This window comes from Xenopus laevis, chromosome 9_10L (assembly GCF_017654675.1).
Source record: "Xenopus laevis strain J_2021 chromosome 9_10L, Xenopus_laevis_v10.1, whole genome shotgun sequence".
Lineage (NCBI taxonomy): Eukaryota > Metazoa > Chordata > Amphibia > Anura > Pipidae > Xenopus > Xenopus laevis.
The window spans coordinates 76,688,280-76,709,614 of NC_054387.1; the positions used below are offsets into that span (position 1 = coordinate 76,688,280).

Genomic DNA, 21,335 nt, shown 5'->3' on the forward strand with positions numbered 1-21,335 from the left:
CCCATTTTAAACTATAACCACGGAAAATGGTTATAGCATGACTTCTGGCTGCAGTTCCCACCAACTAATTCCTTTCAGTGTTACTGAGCTATACTGATCACAATACTCTACCACTTGCATGTTTACATGTTTGATGAGCATGCTTAGAATTGTTTTCCTGGTTCATGTTTCAATCTATATCATGCATCTGCACATTGGGTTGGACTCAATGCTGTTGAAACATAATTCAGTTTAGCAATTTATATATACATTAACAGCCGTAGCTGTATTACTAACAGTTGATAGGAGATGTCACTGTAATTGTGCTTTTGTTCCTAGTGGATCAGGAATATTACTTCCAAGACAAATACCTGTTTTATCGGTTTCTTGATGATGAACATGAGGATGCTCCAATGCCAACAGAGGAGGAGAAAAAAGAGAGCGATGAGGAGTTGCAGGATACGTTGCTCCTACTCTCTCAGATAGGACCTGATGCACATATGAGAATGATTCTGAGAAAACCGTAAGTTTTCATTGTTCCATCTTGTTATCCACAAATATATCTAATAAAAGGCCCAAAGCATGTTCCAGCTCTAGCAATCCATAGCAACCAGGTAGCAGGTAGCATTAATAGTAATTTCTACTCTGCTGTTTGAACACAAATATCTGATTCGTTGCTACGGGCTAGTAGACCTTGAGCAAATATTGTACGTTATTGTTTTACCCCTATAGTCTTTAATGGAGAACTTCCTGCCCATTGTGCCAAATGGTGCTCAATGCAATTCTTAATGCAGGGGATCGCTGATCTACAACTATGTCCAAGGAGGTTGCATCAACATAAGCAGTGCACTTGCACCTAAACAATCCCTTGCAGACATCGTTATGATGCTGAGCAATGGAAATGTCTGATTCATCAATCCATGCATGTGCAGTTTCTCATTTTAACAAACTGACTGCAATTCCGCCTCTCTGTAATTATGGGAAAGGACACTGATAGCAGTGTTTCTCCATCCAATCCATGTTGCTGGACTACAATTCCCAAAGGTTAAAGCAACTAAAAACAAGTGTTATTAAAGCAACAATTTACATTAAAACTTCTTTCTTGCAACAACCTTAGGGTAGAGCTGCTATGGAGGGTTTATATTCCCTTTATATTAGATCAATATATTCCCAACCATATTTAACATGCCCTTATTTTATGTTGTGTGTTTTTGTTTGTTCTATACAGACCAGGTCAGAGGAGTGCAGATGATTTAGAAATTATTTTTGAAGAACTTATTCACATTAAAGCTTTATCTCACTTATCAACAACAGTAAGTCCATTTATTTATTTTTGAATTTCATTACAAAAGTTTTACAATCCTTAAACTATGGATTGGTGGTAGTAGAAGATCAGGTTAAGGGCGAGAGAGAATCTTAATGGTACAGTACAGGTATTGGACCTGTTATCAGGAATCATCGGGACCTGGGGCTTTCCGGATAACGGGTCTTTCCGTAATTTGGATCTTCATACCTTAAGACTACTAGAAAATCATGTAAACATTAAATAAACCCAATAGGCTGGTTTTACTTCCAATAAGGATTAATTATATCTTAGTTGGGATCAAGTACAAGCAACTATTTTCTTACTACACAGAAAAAGGAAATTATTGTTTTTGGATTATTTGATTATAATGGAGTCTATGGGAGACGGCCTTTCCGTAATTCGGAACTTTCTGGATAATGGGTTTCCGGATAACGGATCCCATACTTGTATAAAGCAGCCATGAATAGCACATTGCTCCCATAGCTCTTGTAGTTTGTTTTGTTAGATAATGCACATACATACTGTATGCCCTATACTGCCAATCACACCTTCAGATACTGATAGTTTACTGATACTTCTACTGAATTGAATTTAAGGTTAAAAAGTTAAAAGTGCAAAATTAATTTTTTTACACAATTATATGAACAAGTTTACTTGGAGAAAAAAAATCACTTGGAAGACATTGATAAAAAATGGATTGTATGAATTTATACATTTTTAATTTAGATTTTTAGTAAATAGACAATAGAAGTGTGTAACTGCTGACAGTGCATGTGAGTAGTCATTTGCATAGTCATTTCATTCATCTTCTAAAAACTATTAATTTATTTTAAGGTTAAAAGAGAACTTGCTGGATTTTTAATCTTTGAATCTCATCCCAAAGCAGGAACAGTGTGTAAGTATAAAGTGTTGGTCATTCGTGAACGAAATGTGTGACTGTGTGTTTGGTAAAATATGATTTCATAAGGCAATGACATATCTAGAGGTTTCTAGCACCCTCCCATACTTTGTGGATGATAGCCTATTATATGAGCACATATTGCAACTGCTCATTACTTAGGGCCCCATCCAGCTTTCTTTAATGTTACAGTTAAATGGGAAACTTTTTTTTTTTTTTTTAATAAACTTCCAGTTACTCCCTGTTTCTCCAGTATTTAGCCTGCTCCAATTAGAATCCTTGCTACAAATGCGACTTTGGTAATATTACTGTTATATAACATTAATATTAATATTAATTTATACTATTAATATTACTGTGCAGCTTTGTATTGCTAATATTACCTTGCTGATGGATGGAAAGCAACATGTAGCTTACAGTGATATTACCATAACAATCATCATCATCATCATCATTTATTTATATAGCGCTGTCAAGATACGCAGTGCTTTAATCTATGGAGAAGTACTAGGTTGCATTTTGCTGCCCAATTATAAGCTAGAAATTGCGTACCCACAAACGGTGTCATGTGTTCTTTCCGTAAAAGTGAGCACCTGCTCTGAGACACTTGGGAGCAACATCAAAAGGATGGAGAGCAACATTTAGCTCACATTGTGATTATCATAATAGCCTAAGTACAAGTATTAGAAAGCCATTTGCTTCCCTCCTACAATCTAGATGTAATGTCAACAGCAAAACACCTTGGGGGTCATTTATAAAGTTCGCACAGAGCATGTTTTTTTTTTTTCCGCAAATGGTTTTATTGCCCATGTTTTTTCCTGAACGCTAATATATTGCACTGCTCTGCCCGTCTTTCCAGTTTTTGCAAATTCGCATTGTGAATACATTTTCGCAAATGGTGCGCAAATGAGATGGTAGTATGCATGAGCGCGCCCAATGTGCGAGGTTTTTGTGCAAGAAAATATCGTAACTTAAATTCGCACTTTGCGAAATTGTTTTGCAAATATTTTCTCCGCCACCAAAGTTGTGACATAATTTAGTCACAGAGTGTGCTCATAAATATTTGCAATTTGCGTTTTTTGACATATTTAAAAAGCTCTTATAGACATTCTCATTTGCAATTCTGTTTGCACCACACTTATTCAGCTTTAAAATATAACCATGCGATTGGCAAATGTATTCACTTTGCGAACCAATCTGCCTTGTGAGAACCTGCTCTGAGGCATTTGTAAGCAATATCAAAGAAATAGTGAGTGAAACGTTAATTTGTGGAGGAGTATTAGTGGGCATTTTACTAAAACACCCATGCGCTTCAGATCACAAGCAGCATTGTAGAAATTGCAGATCTTTGTGTTGAAGAATAATGATAACTTTTCTGTTCACAAAATGATCGGGTAGAAAGCAAGGTACCAATGCTTTCCCCAATGTATTCTTTTGGCAATCAGCCTACTAATAGGGTGTAGGAAGGATAGATTTCTTTCTGATCATTTGATTCATCTTGTTTGATTTATTCAGGACATGGTTATACAGGCTATATGCTGTCTATGAGATGATATTGTTTAACATTCATGCAATCTAACATTGCTTGAATTAAGGAGAAAAAATAAACTTTCCCTGAAGTGAACTTTTTTACCACATCAAACTTTTTTCTCCCCTAACTTTGTGGTGGAATTGATGTTTCTATATGAGTTTGTGGTCCTACTGTACCCATATCCTTGTAGTGCAAACTTTTTAGGCTTATAGGGTTCAGGCTGACTTTGAATTTTATAATTTGGACAGAGTCCCTCTTACGAAGAGTTCTAATAATCTTATGTAGGATAACAAATACACATTTACCCCTCATCTCCACCTAAATGATCTGCCAAGTAAACTTCCAAATGTAATAAGCCTCCTCCACAAATCTGTCTGACCTGCATGCTGGGCCATCACCAACGGGTACAATCTATTGTAATGATGTAACAGGAGGTAGGGAACCATAAAACTAATTTAAACCAGTTACTCCATATTTTACAGTATACTAACTGCAGTCAAACTTAATCATTCTGAAGGTCAGTTAGCTTCTTCCACTCCCATTTCTACAAACCTATTCTGTTGTGCATGGGGTTAGTACCCTACTAAAACAAGAAAGGGTGTTCCCCAGCCTGTTGCAAGAAATTAGGAAGCACAGAATTGCTTTGTATCATGCGGTAGCACCTGTATGTATGTGGCTTAATGGCCCACAGACATCAAAGGGGGGTGTCCACATACTATCTGGCCATATAGCTCATATAACTATTCAACCCCTCCACCAGAATTATGACAACTTCAGCTATTGATTTCTATTATAACTGTGACTTCAACAAGACCCTATGCATGTGCCATCACAACCAAAATGCCTTTCAGGTTTTAAAGAGCAATTACACATCCCATAGTTCTGTATTGATAAACATGTCAAACCACTGAATGCTGCTTATTTTGTATTGATTTATTACAGTGAACCAGTGGTGTCACTGACATAGATATGTGCAAAGCTACTGTTTGCTGAATATACTCCAATCACTTATGTTTCTGCTGTTTGTAGTATTTAACCAAGGAGAAGAAGGCACTTCCTGGTACATCATCTTGAAAGGATCAGTCAATGTTGTCATCTATGGAAAGGTATTTCTTCTTCTGTGGCAATGTATGAAGTTTATAGTGAATTATATGCTCCAGGGGATAAAGCTCCAGGAAGCGATGAGCCCTTGGGTAGTGACAATCAAAAATGTATTGCTTTTCAAAACAAGGGAGCAGTTAAACCAGAAAGGAAAGGGAAGGTAGTGGCCAGAACTTCAGCCAAACTCTGGAACCCTAAGGGGCACATCTGCACAAATAAGCAAACCTGTTGTCTCATAAGAAAATAAAACTGCAGTGTGTATTTTCACAATCCAGCATGCAAACATTAATGTGTATATGTAGGATGTGTGTTGGTGATGTGGGGTAATTGGAAGTGTTGAGTATGGGGGCCTCTGTCCTAGATTTTAAAAAATCCTGTTTTGTGTCAGTTGTATTCTATGCTGAATTGTTATTTATTTACATAAAAAACATGGTTACTATCTAACCTTCCCAACAGACCCTATATATATGAGACCTCATATATACGATTTTTATATCTGGCCTTAACTGTGTTAACAGTTGCTTTACATCTATGTCTATAGGGGGTTGTATGTACCTTGCATGAGGGTGATGACTTTGGGAAACTTGCCCTTGTTAATGATGCCCCGAGGGCAGCATCAATTGTTTTACGAGAAGACAATTGTCACTTCCTGCGTGTGGACAAGGAGGACTTCAACCGCATCTTGCGTGTGAGTATTAATTCAGCTTCCAATGGAAAACCTTTAGTCTTCTGTCATCCTTTCAAATACATGTATTTTGCCATCTGAAGTTATATGCTCTAAATCGGGACTGTCAGAACTCAATCCATCCAGTTGGGTTATATCATACTCTGGTGCTATGCTACCTCCTGCATGTGTGGTGCAACCGTGCAGTTCTAGAGAGGAGAAAGCTGCCTAATGCCTAGCTGCCCTCCTGGTTCTTTTGCCAGTACATTATGATTGGGAATATTATTTAGAGGGTGGGCACTAGGACTAGGTCTAAACAAGCAATAATAGGGTTCACTAATTGTGCCAGCCCAAGGTACTGGCACTACTAGTGAAGAGTTAAGAGGATTGAATTTCAGGCAGTCCAAACTGCACCACTTCATGGGGAACATGCTTATAATGGTATCCAGTTGTTCAGTGCATATAGCACTTTTAATAGGGGGAATTTCATCTTTTTTACAGCTAGAACATGAAGCCTAAACATGTTAGGAACCATGACTGATCTTGGTTAAATATAAATTACCAGTATTCTGCTCTTAAAGTCTTCTCATCTTTTAGTAATGCAACAGTAGTGTCACACTGAAACCCACCTTGGCACCTTTTCCTACAGGACGTGGAAGCAAACACAGTAAGACTCAAGGAGCATGATCAAGATGTACTGGTACTAGAAAAAATCCCAGCTGGATCTCAAAGCTCAGCACAAGGGATCACTCAGTCTCCATATAAGTAAGTGCATTGTGGTGTGTTGTAGAGTTCTGAGATGTGTGAGATGAATGCAAAAGGTGTTTACTTGATATTTACATAAGTTAAGACTAACTCCAGTCTAATAATGGAGCACTTAGGACATTTGCATATCAATCTCTATATAAAAAAATTCAATACATTAGTAAAAAAAGCAAGAAACACTGATTAATGTTTTATTTTTTACGGTTTGGCAGTATAATGTGTTTTGCGTGTTTGGATTTGTAGATACACTGTGATGTCAGGAAACCCAGAGAAACTTCTGGAACACTTCCTAGAAACAATGCGTCTTGAACCAAGTTTAAGTGACACAACAGGTAAGACATATGCACATACAACTGTGATTGTGTAAGTAGACCATACTCTGCTCATAGCCCAATCCAACATACATGTCCACACAATGAACAGCATGGTCAGGATCAGCCAGAATGCAAATTGGGAATGTATGGCCAACTTTAGTTTTCTTCCTTGTTGTCATATTTGTGGTCAACACTACTTTTTTATTATAGCTCCCTCTTGTGGTGGCAATGTGTTTTTGTGAAAACTCAATTTCTGTAACTGCATTATTACTGGGAGTTGATTTTATAAACTCTATATTAACATTTTGTCATTGTGCTGCAGCAAACAATGGCAAGCTGAGGATTCTGGGTTTATTTCAGCACAAGTTATTAGAGATCCCTGACCTAGCTAGCTTCATTCCAGGAGAAATAAAAATATTATATAAAATAAACCAGTCATACTTTCTCTAATGTACCTTATGGCTTTTACCTGTTAAGCCACCATAAATGTTCTATTCTAGGCTCTCAATTGTCCAACCAAGAAGAGGACCATATTGGGCTGATTTGATCATTCAGCCCTCAGGTCAATGATCAATTTACTTGGGGTGCCTGTACAGAGCCAGTGGTTGTAGACTTTATATAAGGCCCAATTCAGTTCGTATAACAGTAATGGAATTTCGAGCTGGCCTAATTGATATTTAAATTATCTATCCATCTATCATCTATCTATCATCTATCGATCTATCTATCTATCTATCTATCTATCTATCTATCTATCTATCTATCTATCCATCTATCTAACTACCTTAGTGGCATAATCTTAAAGTGCTGACACTTGCAGTCTGTCGTGACTCACCTCCCACTTGCTAGTTTGCAGCAGCAAAGTTAAATCAGCAAAAGACATTGGGGAAGGGACAACAATATAGCAGACCTATATCTATCTATCTATCTATCTATCTATCTATCTATCTATCTATCTATCTATCTATCTATCTATCTATCTATCTAATCTATCTCTCTATCTATCCATTGTATCTGTATCTACCGTATTTGTCCTTTTCTTGTATTTCAGTCACTGCTTTGGATGATTTTATTCTGATGCACTGTGTTTTCATGCCAAATTCTCAGCTCTGCCCAGCCTTGATGGCGCAATATCCTTTCAGTAACAACATTAGTTGAGTGAGAAGTAACAATGGTCAAATATGTTCCAAGGTATGTCATAAAGTCATGTACCTGTGTTATTTCCCAACTATGCCATTAATCTTTGTGGGACAAGGTTATTCTGAAAACCCATGAGATAATTAGCACGGTAAGCCTATAAAAGCAATCAACAAATTTAATTCTCATTTCTGGGGAACTGTTTGTCCGTATGCAAATAACACTTGTTTGTAAGCATTAAACAGCTGTTTGTGGTAAGATGCTATGGGTTTTATAATTTACTTGCCTTTGCTTTTTAAACATCTTGTTAAAATATGTTATTTCTTGGTTGTTATCCAGCTGGGAATTGTATTACACAGCAGCTGGTTGGCTGTAAGTGCCCCATCCCTGTGTAACAATGCCTATTCTGCAGTTGTTCTGCAAGCTCAGCATGTCGTGAGACCTGTAAACCTTTCTGCCTTGTCCCTTTCCCATCAGATCATGTAACAATACACCATAAATAATGGGAGCCAATGAGGCAACCCTGCTTCCTGGCTCCACAACCCACTTTTTATGAGCGGCTGGAGATGGCTCTAGGCAAACTGCCAAAGGCATTGTGATAGAACCAGTGGTTTCTTGAATGTGACAACCGACGTTCTTGTTATGTTTTCATATTTCTGCTTATTTTATGCAGCACTCTGTAGATTGTAATACTTGCAGTATATCTTATCCCTTTATTCCCATTGATGTGTGAGATTATAGTGAGATTATATTGACAACATTATATTATTCTAGGCACCTTAGTGCCAGTCTCATGGAATAATGAAAATTATCCTGTGTGCAGTGTGACCTTAGTTAATACATATTCATGACCTTCCACTAAGCTTTTTGGCAAATTCGTTTTTAAACAGATATGATTATTTCTAGAAAGGATGCAGAATTTTTGAAACGAAGATTAAATTAACATTATAGTTAAACCCTTGTACAACATTTTTATATATGGCTTTAATGACTGACATTTGACATTTCAGAATGTGAATGGGAGTTCATACTAAGGCCAGTAATGCTCCAGGAATTAAGCAACATTATTCAAAATTTTGCAACATATCTACAATAATGATCATTAAAGGGGCTGATCTTGTGTGTACTAGGATTCATAGTAGAGTTTTCCAAAGGACATCAACATATGACTTCATTTTAACTCATGTAAATATGCATCACATTAGCCCTACAGAGATTTTTCTTATCGTTGGTTTAGGGGGGTTGTCTCAACCCATCAGTATCACTGTCAAAGCATCTACATTTTTTAACTCTTATCGGTTCCATGTCCTAAATAACAATGTTTCTTCCTGAATATGTTTGATTAAATACATTTAAATTCCAGGGTGAAAGGTACGAACTGGAGCAATTGCTGAAGAACTGAGTACCAAAATGATGGCTAATTACTTGGAAAAGTTGCATTTTTTTAATGTAATTCACACACATAATAATGGGAAAACTGTAGTGAAATGTTGTACCCAAGCCAAGCTAAAAATCATCAGCAAAACAAACATAACCAAACATAAATCTAACTTGGCTTCTCCTTGCTCTCATATCTACTAAAACGTATGGTTTATATCATTTGGCCTCCTGCCCATTAGTTTTCTTTCTCAAGATCGGTTTAACACACTAGATTTTTTCCACCACAGTCATCTTCTTTGCAGCTTCTTTTTCTTTCTTTGCAACCATGCCTTCAGGGTTCTCTGCAAGTGAGTCTCTTCATCTCAGCCTGCCTCTTGTTTGCTTTTCCTTCTGTATCCACCAGATGAAAGTGAATGGCTTTTGGGGCTACCTTTATATTGATGATACTCAGATTTATCTTTTCTCTCTGCCAGCTTGATCCAAATGTAATAATACAATCTCTTATTGTTAAGCTGCATTAAGTGCCTTGATCATAACTCTTCTTTAGATGGCCTTCCTTTCTACAGATGGTCCAACATAAATACCAGTTCCATGCTCACACAGCATATCAATCTATCTATCTATTATACAAACAGTGTCACTACCATGCCTAATTTATACAGTCACACACAAGTGAAACAGGGACCCATATACAGTATGAATTAGGGATGCACCGAATCCACTATTTTGGATTCGGCCAAACCCCTGAATCCTTTGCAAAAGATTCAGCTGAATAGCAAAACAAATCAGAATCCTAATTTGCATATGCAAATTAGGAGTGGGAAGGGGAAATCATTTCTTACTTTCCCTCCCTGCCCCTACTTTGCATATGTAAATTTGGATTCGGATTCAGTACGGCCGGGGAGAAAGATTTGGCCAAATCCGAATCCTGCTGAAAAAGGCCGAATCCCAAACCGAATCCTGGATTAGGTGCATCCCTATTATGAATTGACACAAATCTATTTATGTCAATAACTAACCAAGTCTGCTCTGTAGAGCTACAATTCTTTTCCACATTCCATCAGACTTCTGTCTAAATTTGGAGACTTTGAGGATGTTCACCTTTTGCAAAGTCTTACCAAAGCAGTAAGGCAAAAGAAGCACTGGGTAAGAGGCTGTTTTATTTCTTAATAAAAACTGAATCAATCCATTGTAGGTAAACAATTGTATTTGGAAAGGTGCTTATTTTGTATAGTTCTACCAGTTTGGTTGAACTTACAAAGGGTGAACAATCTCCTTTAAATGGTTAGTAGGAATATGTTTCTTTGGGGAAAGATTTACCCTTGCTAAATTCATATCCTTTCTTCCTGTAATGAAATAAACCTTAGCTAATAACCATGTCCAGAATGGTGGTAATTCCAGAGTTACCTACCGTCAACAAGTGCAATCACACACTAATTAACAGAGCATGCTGGGTGGGCACAAATAAATTCACCAAGTAAAGTGTATCGGTACAAGTAGGGATGCAGCAAATCCGCTATTGTGGGATTCAGACAAATCTTTCATGAAAGGTTTGACCAAATCCCAAATGTTATCCAAACCTTAATTTGATATGCGAATTATGGAAAGGCTAAAAAGAATTGCTCATGCAGTGCACAGCAAAAAATTAAATTTTTCCTTGTTCGTGTGACCAAACGTTATGTAATTTTATGTACTGGCATAATCAGGCCTTACTATGACATTATACAGCGGTTGCAATACCTGTCCCTGACGATCTTGATTTATTATGGACAGTAGCATACAGTTGCAGTCCCTTCCTATAAAAGAGATAAACCTTTGGGTGGCAGTAGAGCTCAGTTTTTAAGATACAGACAACTGCTGGCCTGCAGGGTTCACAAAAAAATGATAGCCCCTACCTACAATAAATGCCCCATTCTTATTGTACACAACAACAAAATAATCAAAAGCTGCACCTGAAATGAGAAGCGTTACTTACATCCTCCCGATGGAATCATAGCCAATTAAATCATCTCTTAATTAACGCAATATACAATCTGTGTTTTTTCCCCCACTTTCCTTATTTTTGTAAACCCTAATCTCCATTCACAGAGCTATCATTAGCCGAATGTGAAAGTAAGTAAATGTGAAATAACAAAATGCCAAAAATTACAGGTACCCGCCGTGAGTCAGATAATAGCTAGGTAAAAATATATGAAATAATTATATGGTTTGAGACACTGAATGAGGAATATGACTAAGGGGAACATTAAACTTGCTGTTCACAATTTGTGCAAATCATAGTCTACATTACGGGTTTGATGCCAGGGATATTATTGTGATATCGGGAATGTTTAGGTTTGTTTAAATATACAACACAGGAGTTCTTTTTTTAATTTATTATAGGCAGAGTTAGAGAAAGGGAGTGCAGCTTCTTTATGATTTCTCAATAGAGTAAATGTTCCCTACATAAGGCAGCCACATGCATGTGCTTTCCCAGTATCCGCCAGCATTGTTTGGCTTGTGGAGCATGCTGGGAGTTAGAGAACAGCATCACTGTGGATATTCTATGGAAAATATGATTTCTGAAAAAAATATAGAAATGAATATGGAAAATGAATTAAAATTGAATAAAATGTAATTCTGAATATGAAAACCCTGATATCATGATTAAAAAGCCGTTGTTTTCCATCCTGAATAGGAAGTAGCCTAGATGCCTGTAAACACAGGTTGCATTTCTCCTGTGTGCAATCTACTGCCATAGACCAATGCTGCACAGTAGGAGTGTAGTGGAGTAAACTGGGACAGCCCGCCTTCCCCTGAGAAGTGGTTGGCTTTGGGATTTGCATTGGTTAGGGACTCAAGGATCATCCCAGAAATGATTAATTATGTATTGTATTACCTTACCTTAAATTATGCTTCCAATGTAGGGAGGAGCAAGAACACAGTACTGTCCCTTCCTATGCGATTGTAGGGGTAGTGATTATTGTTGAAGTCGGTGGGCGGTGTCTTGACTCCACCAAGGTTGTTTTGAATGGGCAGTTGACAAGCTTTGTTGAGGGCCTATGGGAAAATGGACAGCCTCTGGTGGAGACTTGGATATGTGGCAGGAACCCCCCCCCCTCCAGGTTATGACACCTGTCTGAACTCATGAATTCATTTCATGAGCTAAGAGAGGCCCTTCAAGTGGTGCTTAAACTAAAAAAGTTTGACTACCAAGGTGTTAGGTCTGCACTGAATCTTGTTCCCATATGGCTAGATCTTGCAGTGGGCAGCATTCATTACACAAATGTCAGAGGCAGATCTGATATTGTCTACATGGCTTTCCACATAGGAAAGTTCTGTTAAGCTTTTCCATAATCATGAATATGTAGCAAAAATCTTGTTATTTAAAACATATATTATGGGTCATTCATGACCCCTGGGGGCACAAGTGCATGAGCACACCACTAATTTTCGAAGCACTTGAGCACCCCATGGATGCTACGCTCTGCATTAAGCGCCAGTAAAGTATGAAGCATCAGAACATATAACAAATAAGATACTTTGTAACAATTTTGAGACACAAAAACACAGTTTAGATAAGGAGAAATATTTTCAAACTTTCATAACCTGCCAAATTTTGTAAAACAAACATGGTAATTAGGGGGTGTGGCCACAGAAAGGGTGTGGTCAAAAAAATTGCTGCGCTACGTGCAGAAAAAAATTTTTGTCCCTCTTTTTACTTCCAAAATGTTGGGAGGTATGTGTTACTCAAATTACCTTTCTGCTGTTTTGACCTCCACAGTGCTCCGAGGCAGAATTGTGATGGTTTAAATGTCCTGTGTTGCGTGTGATCACTTCTTGTGGTCATTTTAGCTCAAGCACTATGCTAATGGAAGGTACTGGCACTATCACAGGGATGGTTTGGTAAGGCTCACATGGGTGTACTGGGGTCATTTCAGTTATACACACTAAACTCAGGAACTAAACCCCCTTATAGTAATCCAATGCTTATCTGTAAGAATGAGACAGGCAGCAGCTAAGGAATGGGAGCCCATTACCTCTACTTGAACTAACTCCATTGATTCTAGTGGGTGGGGAGGGGGCAAGTTGAGAAAAAGGGAAATAATTAAAATTAAGGTATAATTTTCACTTTTCGTATTAAAAAAAAAACAGGTTGAAAAGAAACCTGATTTTTTTCTTGCTCACGCTGAAATCACAGTGCTCCTCTGATAAAAGGCAGACATGTACCTATAGGTGTACTGAACCTATTTTGCTCTGTGCAGATAAAGGAATTCTACATTGAAATCATGTAAATAATAAGAAGTGATAGAACTTCACTATATCATTATGCCATTTATTCTGATATTGTTTACAAATACAACTTATCTTTATAAGTACTTGGCTGCAGCATTTCTGTTGTTTTATTTATAAGAAATTGTATTGTCTCGTATGAAATGTGTTAAATATTTCATTGCATTCAGCCCTTGTGTGTGAATGTTTGCCCATGTATCAGCAATACCACTAGATGGCAGTAGAGCTCTATGCAACACAACATAGCATAAATGACTCCAAACTGTCTAAACCAGAGTTGTACTGTCAGTTTTTTCTGTCTTATACTTTATACATATTCTGTAAACGAGTATTTGCCTATGTGGTCCAAGGTGACTTTATTATAATACATATAAGTTACAGTGAGTAATGTGACAGAGATGACCACTAAAAACTGATTATAACTGATATATACACTTGTAGAAGGACCAGCACTCCAAAATCTTGTGTCTCAAAATTTTATCAAACCATCACTTGTGCATCCACATGGCTTAATGAAATTTTGAGACACAAGATTTTGGAGTGCTGGTCCTTCTACAAGCATTATACATGAATAATTGACCAAGTACCCTCGTTCGAGCAACGGAGAAAGAGTGCGGGTACTTACTGGACTTTTGCATATATATATATATTATAATTATAATATGATATTATAATATATCCCCTGGTGACAATTCGTTCAGATATAGCTGAGCAGTTATGAGGGTGCACATTTACTACTACCCAATGTTGTTCTCACCAGCCGGGCTGCTCTCTACACTTGTTTAAAGTGTCATTTGGGGATCAGCTTTGCACTGTTTACATGGTGCCTCATCTTTCATGAATACGAAAAATGTGCATTTTCCTTTACCGCGTTGAACTTACCATGCGCAGCCTTCCCAGGGAACGGAGCAGGAGAAGCTGGATTACACCCTGAATAACAAGCGCAGAGTCATACGGCTGGTGCAACAGTGGGCCACTCTTTATGGGGACTTGTTCCGCGAAGATGAGGTTTCCATGGCCTTTCTTGAAGTAAGTTCTTATTATGTAAAACAAAAAAAAGTAGGCATGCCTGTGCTCCATACCATATGGGCAAATGCAGTTTCCCTAATAAAGTAAGATATTTTCATTTCTACTTAAATGGGAGCTCTTCACATAAGATGGGAGGTTTTACATACAAGGAGAAAATTTAAATATTAGGGGTCATTTACTTGGACTAGGCAAAGATGTGCAAGAGGGTAGCCCTTAGTGCACATTCAGGAAACAAGCAAGTTAAAGCAGCAATTACTTTCCATTTTGGCAAGCAAAGACCTGCAGCTATGCAGGGCAGGGTGCGTCTGTTTTTTTTTAAGTTTGGACCCCGTCCTTCACTTTGTAAGTGGGCATTGAATTTATGGTGCAACCCACAGCACAAAGTGTGTAGGACTGGTCGCTTTGCACCCATTTCTTTGCACATTTCACATTGCCCCAAGCTTTGTACATGAGCCCTCTTATCTCCTACACTTTATTACAAACCTTTATAAATGTCAATACATTGCAATTTCCTTAAGCTACACAATGGCTTCCAACTAAAAATACACATAATGATCATGATAAGTGGGTAAATCATTTAGATGCATGGCTTTAACACAGAACATGGATTTTACAGGTCTGTCTGTTTGAAATGCAGCGGCACCCTACAATTACACCGCACATGCCTGCTATTAGAGGGAAGAACAAGCATTTTATGTAGCACTTCAACCCAGCTCCCTTTACATCACCCAGTTCTTAAACGATTAACCAATTTCACATTTACTTTGTCTCTGTGTGAATAGCAGCTTGTACGGAGACCTCATGCATTTCAAGAATTTTGTTATAGATAAAATTAAATAAGAGGAAAATAAAGAAGCTTGCCCTCACCAACTGTACTGCAGATACTTGTCTTGCGGGTGAGGAAGGACAAGTATCTGGTGCAAGATACATACACGTCTTATTCATGTCAGGTAGGAGCACTAATATGAATCTTTCTAAATACATGTACACCTGCAGACCCAAAAATGCAAGGTACAGCCTACTGCCATGGGACCCTATACACTTCCATTGCTAGACTTTGTGCAGTAGAGTTGCCCTGCAATAATAACTTATAGTATTCTGCTACATGACCCCATATTGGGTTTCCTATTGGACTGAAAGTCATATAATAAAATGAAGGTCATGTAACCAATAGCTCACCACCAAATGTTGTACAGTTTCTTTCTATATGCTCTTCTGCATGTTCAGAACTGTTTTACCGGATTATATATATATCATGTGCTCCTTATTCATTAAGCTGGCCATAGATGTTGAGATTCATGAGACCACAATCGTCTCGCAACGATCGTGCGAATTTACCATCAACTAAAAAGACCAATTTGCCAGGAAAACAAAGGGGAGCTGCCTGCTTGGCCCTGCAGACATAGATAGATTGCACTGGCACAAACAACGATTTTTTGACCGGGCCATTCAATTTCCTGACAGATGTCGGCCGAAAAATCGTAAGATGTACGATCATTCGAATCCCACTAACCACATGATAATTTCGAAGGATTGGTCGGGCTTCCCTAAAATCGGTCGTTCGGCAAGAGAAATCTTTGCGTCTATGGGGACCTTTAGTCTCTGCATTAATATTGCATTGTTACAGACACCTAATCAATATGATTATGTCCTGTAATCAGTATCATTATTTCACAAAAAATTATTTAAAACAATAAATTAAAGACTCACATCTGAGAGGTTCGTTATGCATAATAATAACATTCTGTATCCTAGTGAGGTGTGTAGATTTTTAAATTCAGCCTCGACCACAAAGAGAAGATACAGGTTGAGGGTTTTGAGGATTTCAATTTAAGCTGCACACGATTGCGCTCAGTGTCGGACTGGCCCACCGAGATACCAGGAAAACTCCCGGTAGGTCCGGGTGTCAGTGGGTCCTCCTGCTTCTAACCATTTTGTATGTAGAGATAAAAGACAAGAAGAATAAAGAGGTTGAGTGAGGTGAGGAGGAATAATAGTTTGGAAAGTGGGCCCACAGTCTTAGCTTTTCTGGTGGGCCCCTGACATCCCAGCCCAACACTGCTTGCACTGAGTGCTAATGGGCACAAGAGTGGAAAGCTTACCCCAGGGTAAACTGTTCTCTGCTCCGTGTGCCCTGATTGCAAATCCAGGGTGAGGAGCAGAGTGCAGCATTCAGTGGTGCACCCCTGTTATGGGCTGTGTCTCCTACCACAAGTTGGGGGAGGCAGGGGGTGCATATGTGCCTCTCCCACCAAGAACCAGTACAGTGCTGGCTAATGCAGTTACTATTGTATCCCAGGGGCAAATGGACTGTCTCTGTAAGGAGAATAAAAGCTTGCAGCAATTTACACAATGCAAAATGCTGTGTGCAGAGTTAGAAAAATGGGCAGTTGCACCATGTATAAAAGTGTATTACCTAACCCAAACATTTCTTTTTGTTTACTTTTGATAGGAATTTTATGTGTCAGTATCGGATGACTCAAGAACAACTGCAGCCCTGAAAGAGCAGCTACCTGACCTGGAACGAACTATAAAGCAAATGTAAGGAGTCTATAGCTATCGGTTAAAAATAATCAAAGGATCCATCTGCTTAGCCGAACAAAAGCCGAATTTAAAGACTGGGAGGGGAAAAAAAATACACAAATACTCAAAAATCAGTTTTTACACATTATAATATGTCTTTTATCATTTTATGGATGTGTTTGCCACCAAGGACCCTTGTGACACTAAGGCAAGTGTTCTTTCTGATGCAGGCGTACTTCTGCCCTTGTATGAATACCCACATTGTATTGTTTCTGATCTTTGATTGGCATCCCGGTGACTTTTCAAGCATTCTCTGCATAATAAAGAAACATACGAGCGATATCATAGAGAGACCCAGTTAGCTTATTCATAAAACTTTACATTTAGTGTGCATATCATATATTTTTCTGCCGACCACGATCACAAATCCACATAATTAAATGGAAACTATTTGCCTGCTAAGAACATAAGAAACACTTTGCTAAATGTGCTTTGTGGTCCCCCGCGGCATACAAACGCGACCTTGCAAGAGCAGACTCTTCAAGAGCGGAATCCTGTTTGGTTATGCTAATAATGTCACTTGGACTCAAATGAGCAATCAAAATTACTTGCCAAAAGTCTTCATGCGGCCCTCTGGTTGCCCTGCTGAAACACTGGCCGAGTGAGAGGCTTCTACAGACTTCCACAGCGTGAAACTTCATAAGAACTCAAATGAATATTGTTCTCACTGATTTTTTACAATTACTTTATTGAAGTAATAGCTCTGAAATAATTCAAGTGCCTTTTTTTCACCAGTCGAGATTTGCAGAAAATAAGAGACTCATTATGTAATGAATTCAATATCGTTCTTCGGCATTAATTCATAGTTTCGCTCTAACATGTTGAGTATTGATGTGGCTAATCTAAAGAAACAGCTTAGTGTAAAAGAGAGAGATTGTATGGTTCGGATAATGGAATTACTCTATAAGTGAAATCCAGGGGCCAGCACACGGGGAATAATATTTCTTGGCATATTAAGAATTTGTAAAGGGATTTTTCTTTCAAATTACACCCCTTTTTTAGAAATGTAACTCAATGGCGATCGTTAAACCCCAGTGTTTCTTAGGAAAATGTGCTCAGTACAGGGTATAGAACTATGCTAGCATTAATTCATGGTTTATCCACATTCAGGCTATGAGAAAATCTAGGGAGTTGCCTTTACCTTAGAAGGTGCCATTTAAGCCCTGTTTAGCTGGCAACACCACCATGAGGTTATGCACACTTAAATATCATTCTTCTTGTCGATAATGGTATTATAACACGATTGGAAGCCTATGGAATGACAAATATATAATCCAGGTCCTAAACATTCAGATTTATTTATTTATTTCAAGAACTCCTCTTGGGGTGTCTCTTTGTGAAACATTTAAGTTGAGTCCTATGTAATGTGATAAGGAACCTTTTTGGCCAGCCTGTCAGAAGTAAATAGCTCCTTAGCCTAAAAGCATGGCCAATAAAACCTTCATAGAAGCTTGGAGGGAGGCTTGGAGCAGAGGGATCTTTGGGGCAAATGTAGATACAAGTACAAAATACATATTGGATCATATTAACTATATGGCAGGGATTAACAAAGGCTCTTTGTTGAATTGCAACCTCAGTTCTTGGTACTAAAGAATGGGTTAAACATATTGTGTGCACTAGTTATAGTGTAATGGTTGATGCCTTGTCGGGACATACTATCACCTTCACCACCTTCATTATAAACTATGTACAGAGTGCAGGGACATTTCTATCTGTCTGGATTTGAAGGATGAACATGGGTGGATCACACAAGGTTGGGTATGGATCATTGGGTTATGTATATAAGGCAGAATTGACTGACTGACTGCAACTGACTGTTGCAGTGAATCAACACTGATAATATGTGGTGTGATCCAGAAAAATCACACAATTAGGTTTATGGCACTTACAACAGTTTTACAGTATATGATGTTTTAAGAGCATTTTAAAAGCATAAAGAAACTTCTGCTAACAAATGTTTGCTATATACATTTTTTACAGCTCTGAGGATGCAAAGGGGCAACAAAAGAAGGTAAGTAAGACACTTTAATAGTTCATTTTTTTAAAACTGATATGTTTTGTGTTTGTGTGCCTGTCCCAGCCAGGAAACCAGAATGTTAGGGTGTGCCATTGTGTTGGGCAGAGTCCTGCAGTCTACAATGAGTCAGCTACCCAGAGTGCCTAAAAAACATGAGGATATTGGGCAGCTTGACAGTAGCTAAATGTAGGCCTACAGGTTGCATGTTCAGCAGGTGACAAAATAGATTTCTTTATTTCCAAACTGGGCATCCCGTCTCTCAGATGATATAACAGCATGTTTTTTTTACTATATCACTTCTGGTTTTATGCTGGGTAAATAAAGTCAGCAGGTCTGAGTAGATAAATAGTTTGGTCATTAGTATGGACATAGATTACATACTGTTGCTGGTGGGGTAGCAATCCTGAGTAGCTAAAAATTCTGGTCAACAGTTGGGCTACAAGTTGCAAAATAGGCTTCATTGCCTCCCTTCCTACCACCCTCACTTTTTGCAGGTCACATTACGTAGTACGTCCAGGCAGGAAAATGGGTTGTGGGACTGGGTAGGTGTGGTGTCATCCAATTGTATTTACATAGATCTCTAATTTAAGGTGTTACTGTAATTAGGAAAAGATAAAGCTTTAGGGTCTTACTATTGTTATAATATAGTGCAACTGCCTGTACTATTGGATTATACTTTATATGGGTGTGTGAAAAAGGCACATAACTATGCCCTGCAGAACAGCATTTGTTTTGTTAGTAAGTAGGAGATAGCAGCTATAGTAGGCAAGATGGCGACCATCACACTAAGAGCTAAGTGCTGTTTAAGGGTTGGTCCTTGATATAGTTCAATAACAGCAAAGAACCAGAACTAGTTTTATAAATAATGGGGATCCAAAAAGTCTATCTTTCCTATTCCTGTCACATGTAAAGGCAAAAATGGCAAAGTGGACAAGAGAGACAAACGAAAATGTGCAAAAAATATAATGGCTAATTCCAATGTTTCTCAACAGCACAAGGTGCTTTTACGGCAGTTCAGCACTGGAGATGAGAGACTACAAAAGCGGCAGGCAATACGGAGCTCTGATGAAAGTAGGTTTTCATCTTTCTTATGGTCTATACATTCAGATATATAATGTGTTTTTGCACACCCACAGCCACTCAACCAGCAACAGATCATGAGAATTTACTATTTTTCCTTAGGATTTGTGGGTTACGTTATTGCCATGCCTTATGCCACTTTCCCATGGGAGGCTTTAAATCTTGGTATATTCTGTCTTTGCGTTTTCTACACACTATACATTAGTGCCTTCCCAGTCTCCGATAAGCTCGCCAAACCCAGCGTTGATGCTATTTTTTTATTCAACTGTTTGGGACTTTCTCTGGACTCCAAGAAAAATAATTTTAGGGCCCCAAAATCTCTCCAAAGTGGACCTCTTATACTATTATATATAGAAATAACCAGTTAACTAGGCTTCCACTGAACTGTCTACACAAATGGGCCCAAATAAAGCTGCAGGGTCTGCTTTTTCTCTAATTAACACCACTGCCTAGCAGCCTATTGACTTTGGCTGCCCTTGCACCAGCCGCAGAGAGTGCTAGCTGTGTGGTTGGTAATTTCAGCACTCCCTATGTTCTATTGTTTTGCTCTCTTATCCTAAAAGCCTAGATACGTGATTATTAATTCCCTGATCTGTAAACAGAAAGTTCACACTTGGATGATTAAAAATGAATTATTACCCATGATCTACTAGTGCTAACAAAGGAACCTGACCCTATGTATATCCTACTTCTACTTTTATGGGTGAAGTTGCAGCCCCCAAACTAGATAAAACACACGTAATATGGGAGATACCCAAATGTGTTAGTCTCTCAATAAATTCTATTAAAGATTTAGTGAATATATAAGAGAACCTTGCTTATGTGTGCTTTTTTTCCTCAGTTCTGTTCAAGGTATACTGCATAGATCATACTTACACCACTATACGTGTAGCAGTGGCTGCTTCAGTGAAAGAAGTGCTCTCTGCGGTCGCTGATAAACTAGGCTCCGGCGACAGCTTGATACTCGTCAAAATCAGTTCTGCAGGAGGTACTGTTTTGCTATCATTCCTTCCACACACAGAAAATAATTTAAAAACCAAGGTTAAACACACAAATAGCACTGGTTTTATAACAGCATTTGAGATAATTTCAGTTGATTACAAACAACAGTGGGATCTCCCACTGAGTAAATAGACCAAGCTGGGTGCTAGAAGCAGATTTTTACCGGAGACAGCAACAATGATGCCTTTTAGGGTTTCGTTGTTACCATTTCCCAAAATATTACCAAAACGATCAGCTAGCACTGTGCAGAAGAACAATTCACTTAACAAAAATAGCA

At 38.3% G+C, this 21,335-nt stretch overlaps 1 protein-coding gene across 6 annotated transcripts in view; it reads left to right on the top strand.

Annotated features, from left to right (window-relative positions):
- The window catches only part of rapgef4.L (Rap guanine nucleotide exchange factor 4 L homeolog), a 153,018-nt gene that overhangs the window by 103,148 nt on the left and 28,535 nt on the right, over window positions 1-21,335 (top strand). For all 6 annotated transcript variants that reach the window (XM_041577498.1, XM_041577497.1, XM_018235918.2 and 3 more), the window contains 13 exons: window positions 319-502; window positions 1,208-1,292; window positions 2,120-2,180; window positions 4,744-4,820; window positions 5,357-5,503; window positions 6,129-6,244; window positions 6,488-6,576; window positions 7,610-7,688; window positions 14,226-14,376; window positions 16,829-16,917; window positions 18,940-18,970; window positions 19,969-20,047; window positions 20,898-21,044. In XM_041577498.1, coding sequence (XP_041433432.1) covers window positions 319-502; window positions 1,208-1,292; window positions 2,120-2,180; window positions 4,744-4,820; window positions 5,357-5,503; window positions 6,129-6,244; window positions 6,488-6,576; window positions 7,610-7,688; window positions 14,226-14,376; window positions 16,829-16,917; window positions 18,940-18,970; window positions 19,969-20,047; window positions 20,898-21,044 — 1,335 coding nt within the window. The remainder of the gene's footprint in view (window positions 1-318; window positions 503-1,207; window positions 1,293-2,119; window positions 2,181-4,743; window positions 4,821-5,356; window positions 5,504-6,128; window positions 6,245-6,487; window positions 6,577-7,609; window positions 7,689-14,225; window positions 14,377-16,828; window positions 16,918-18,939; window positions 18,971-19,968; window positions 20,048-20,897; window positions 21,045-21,335) is intronic.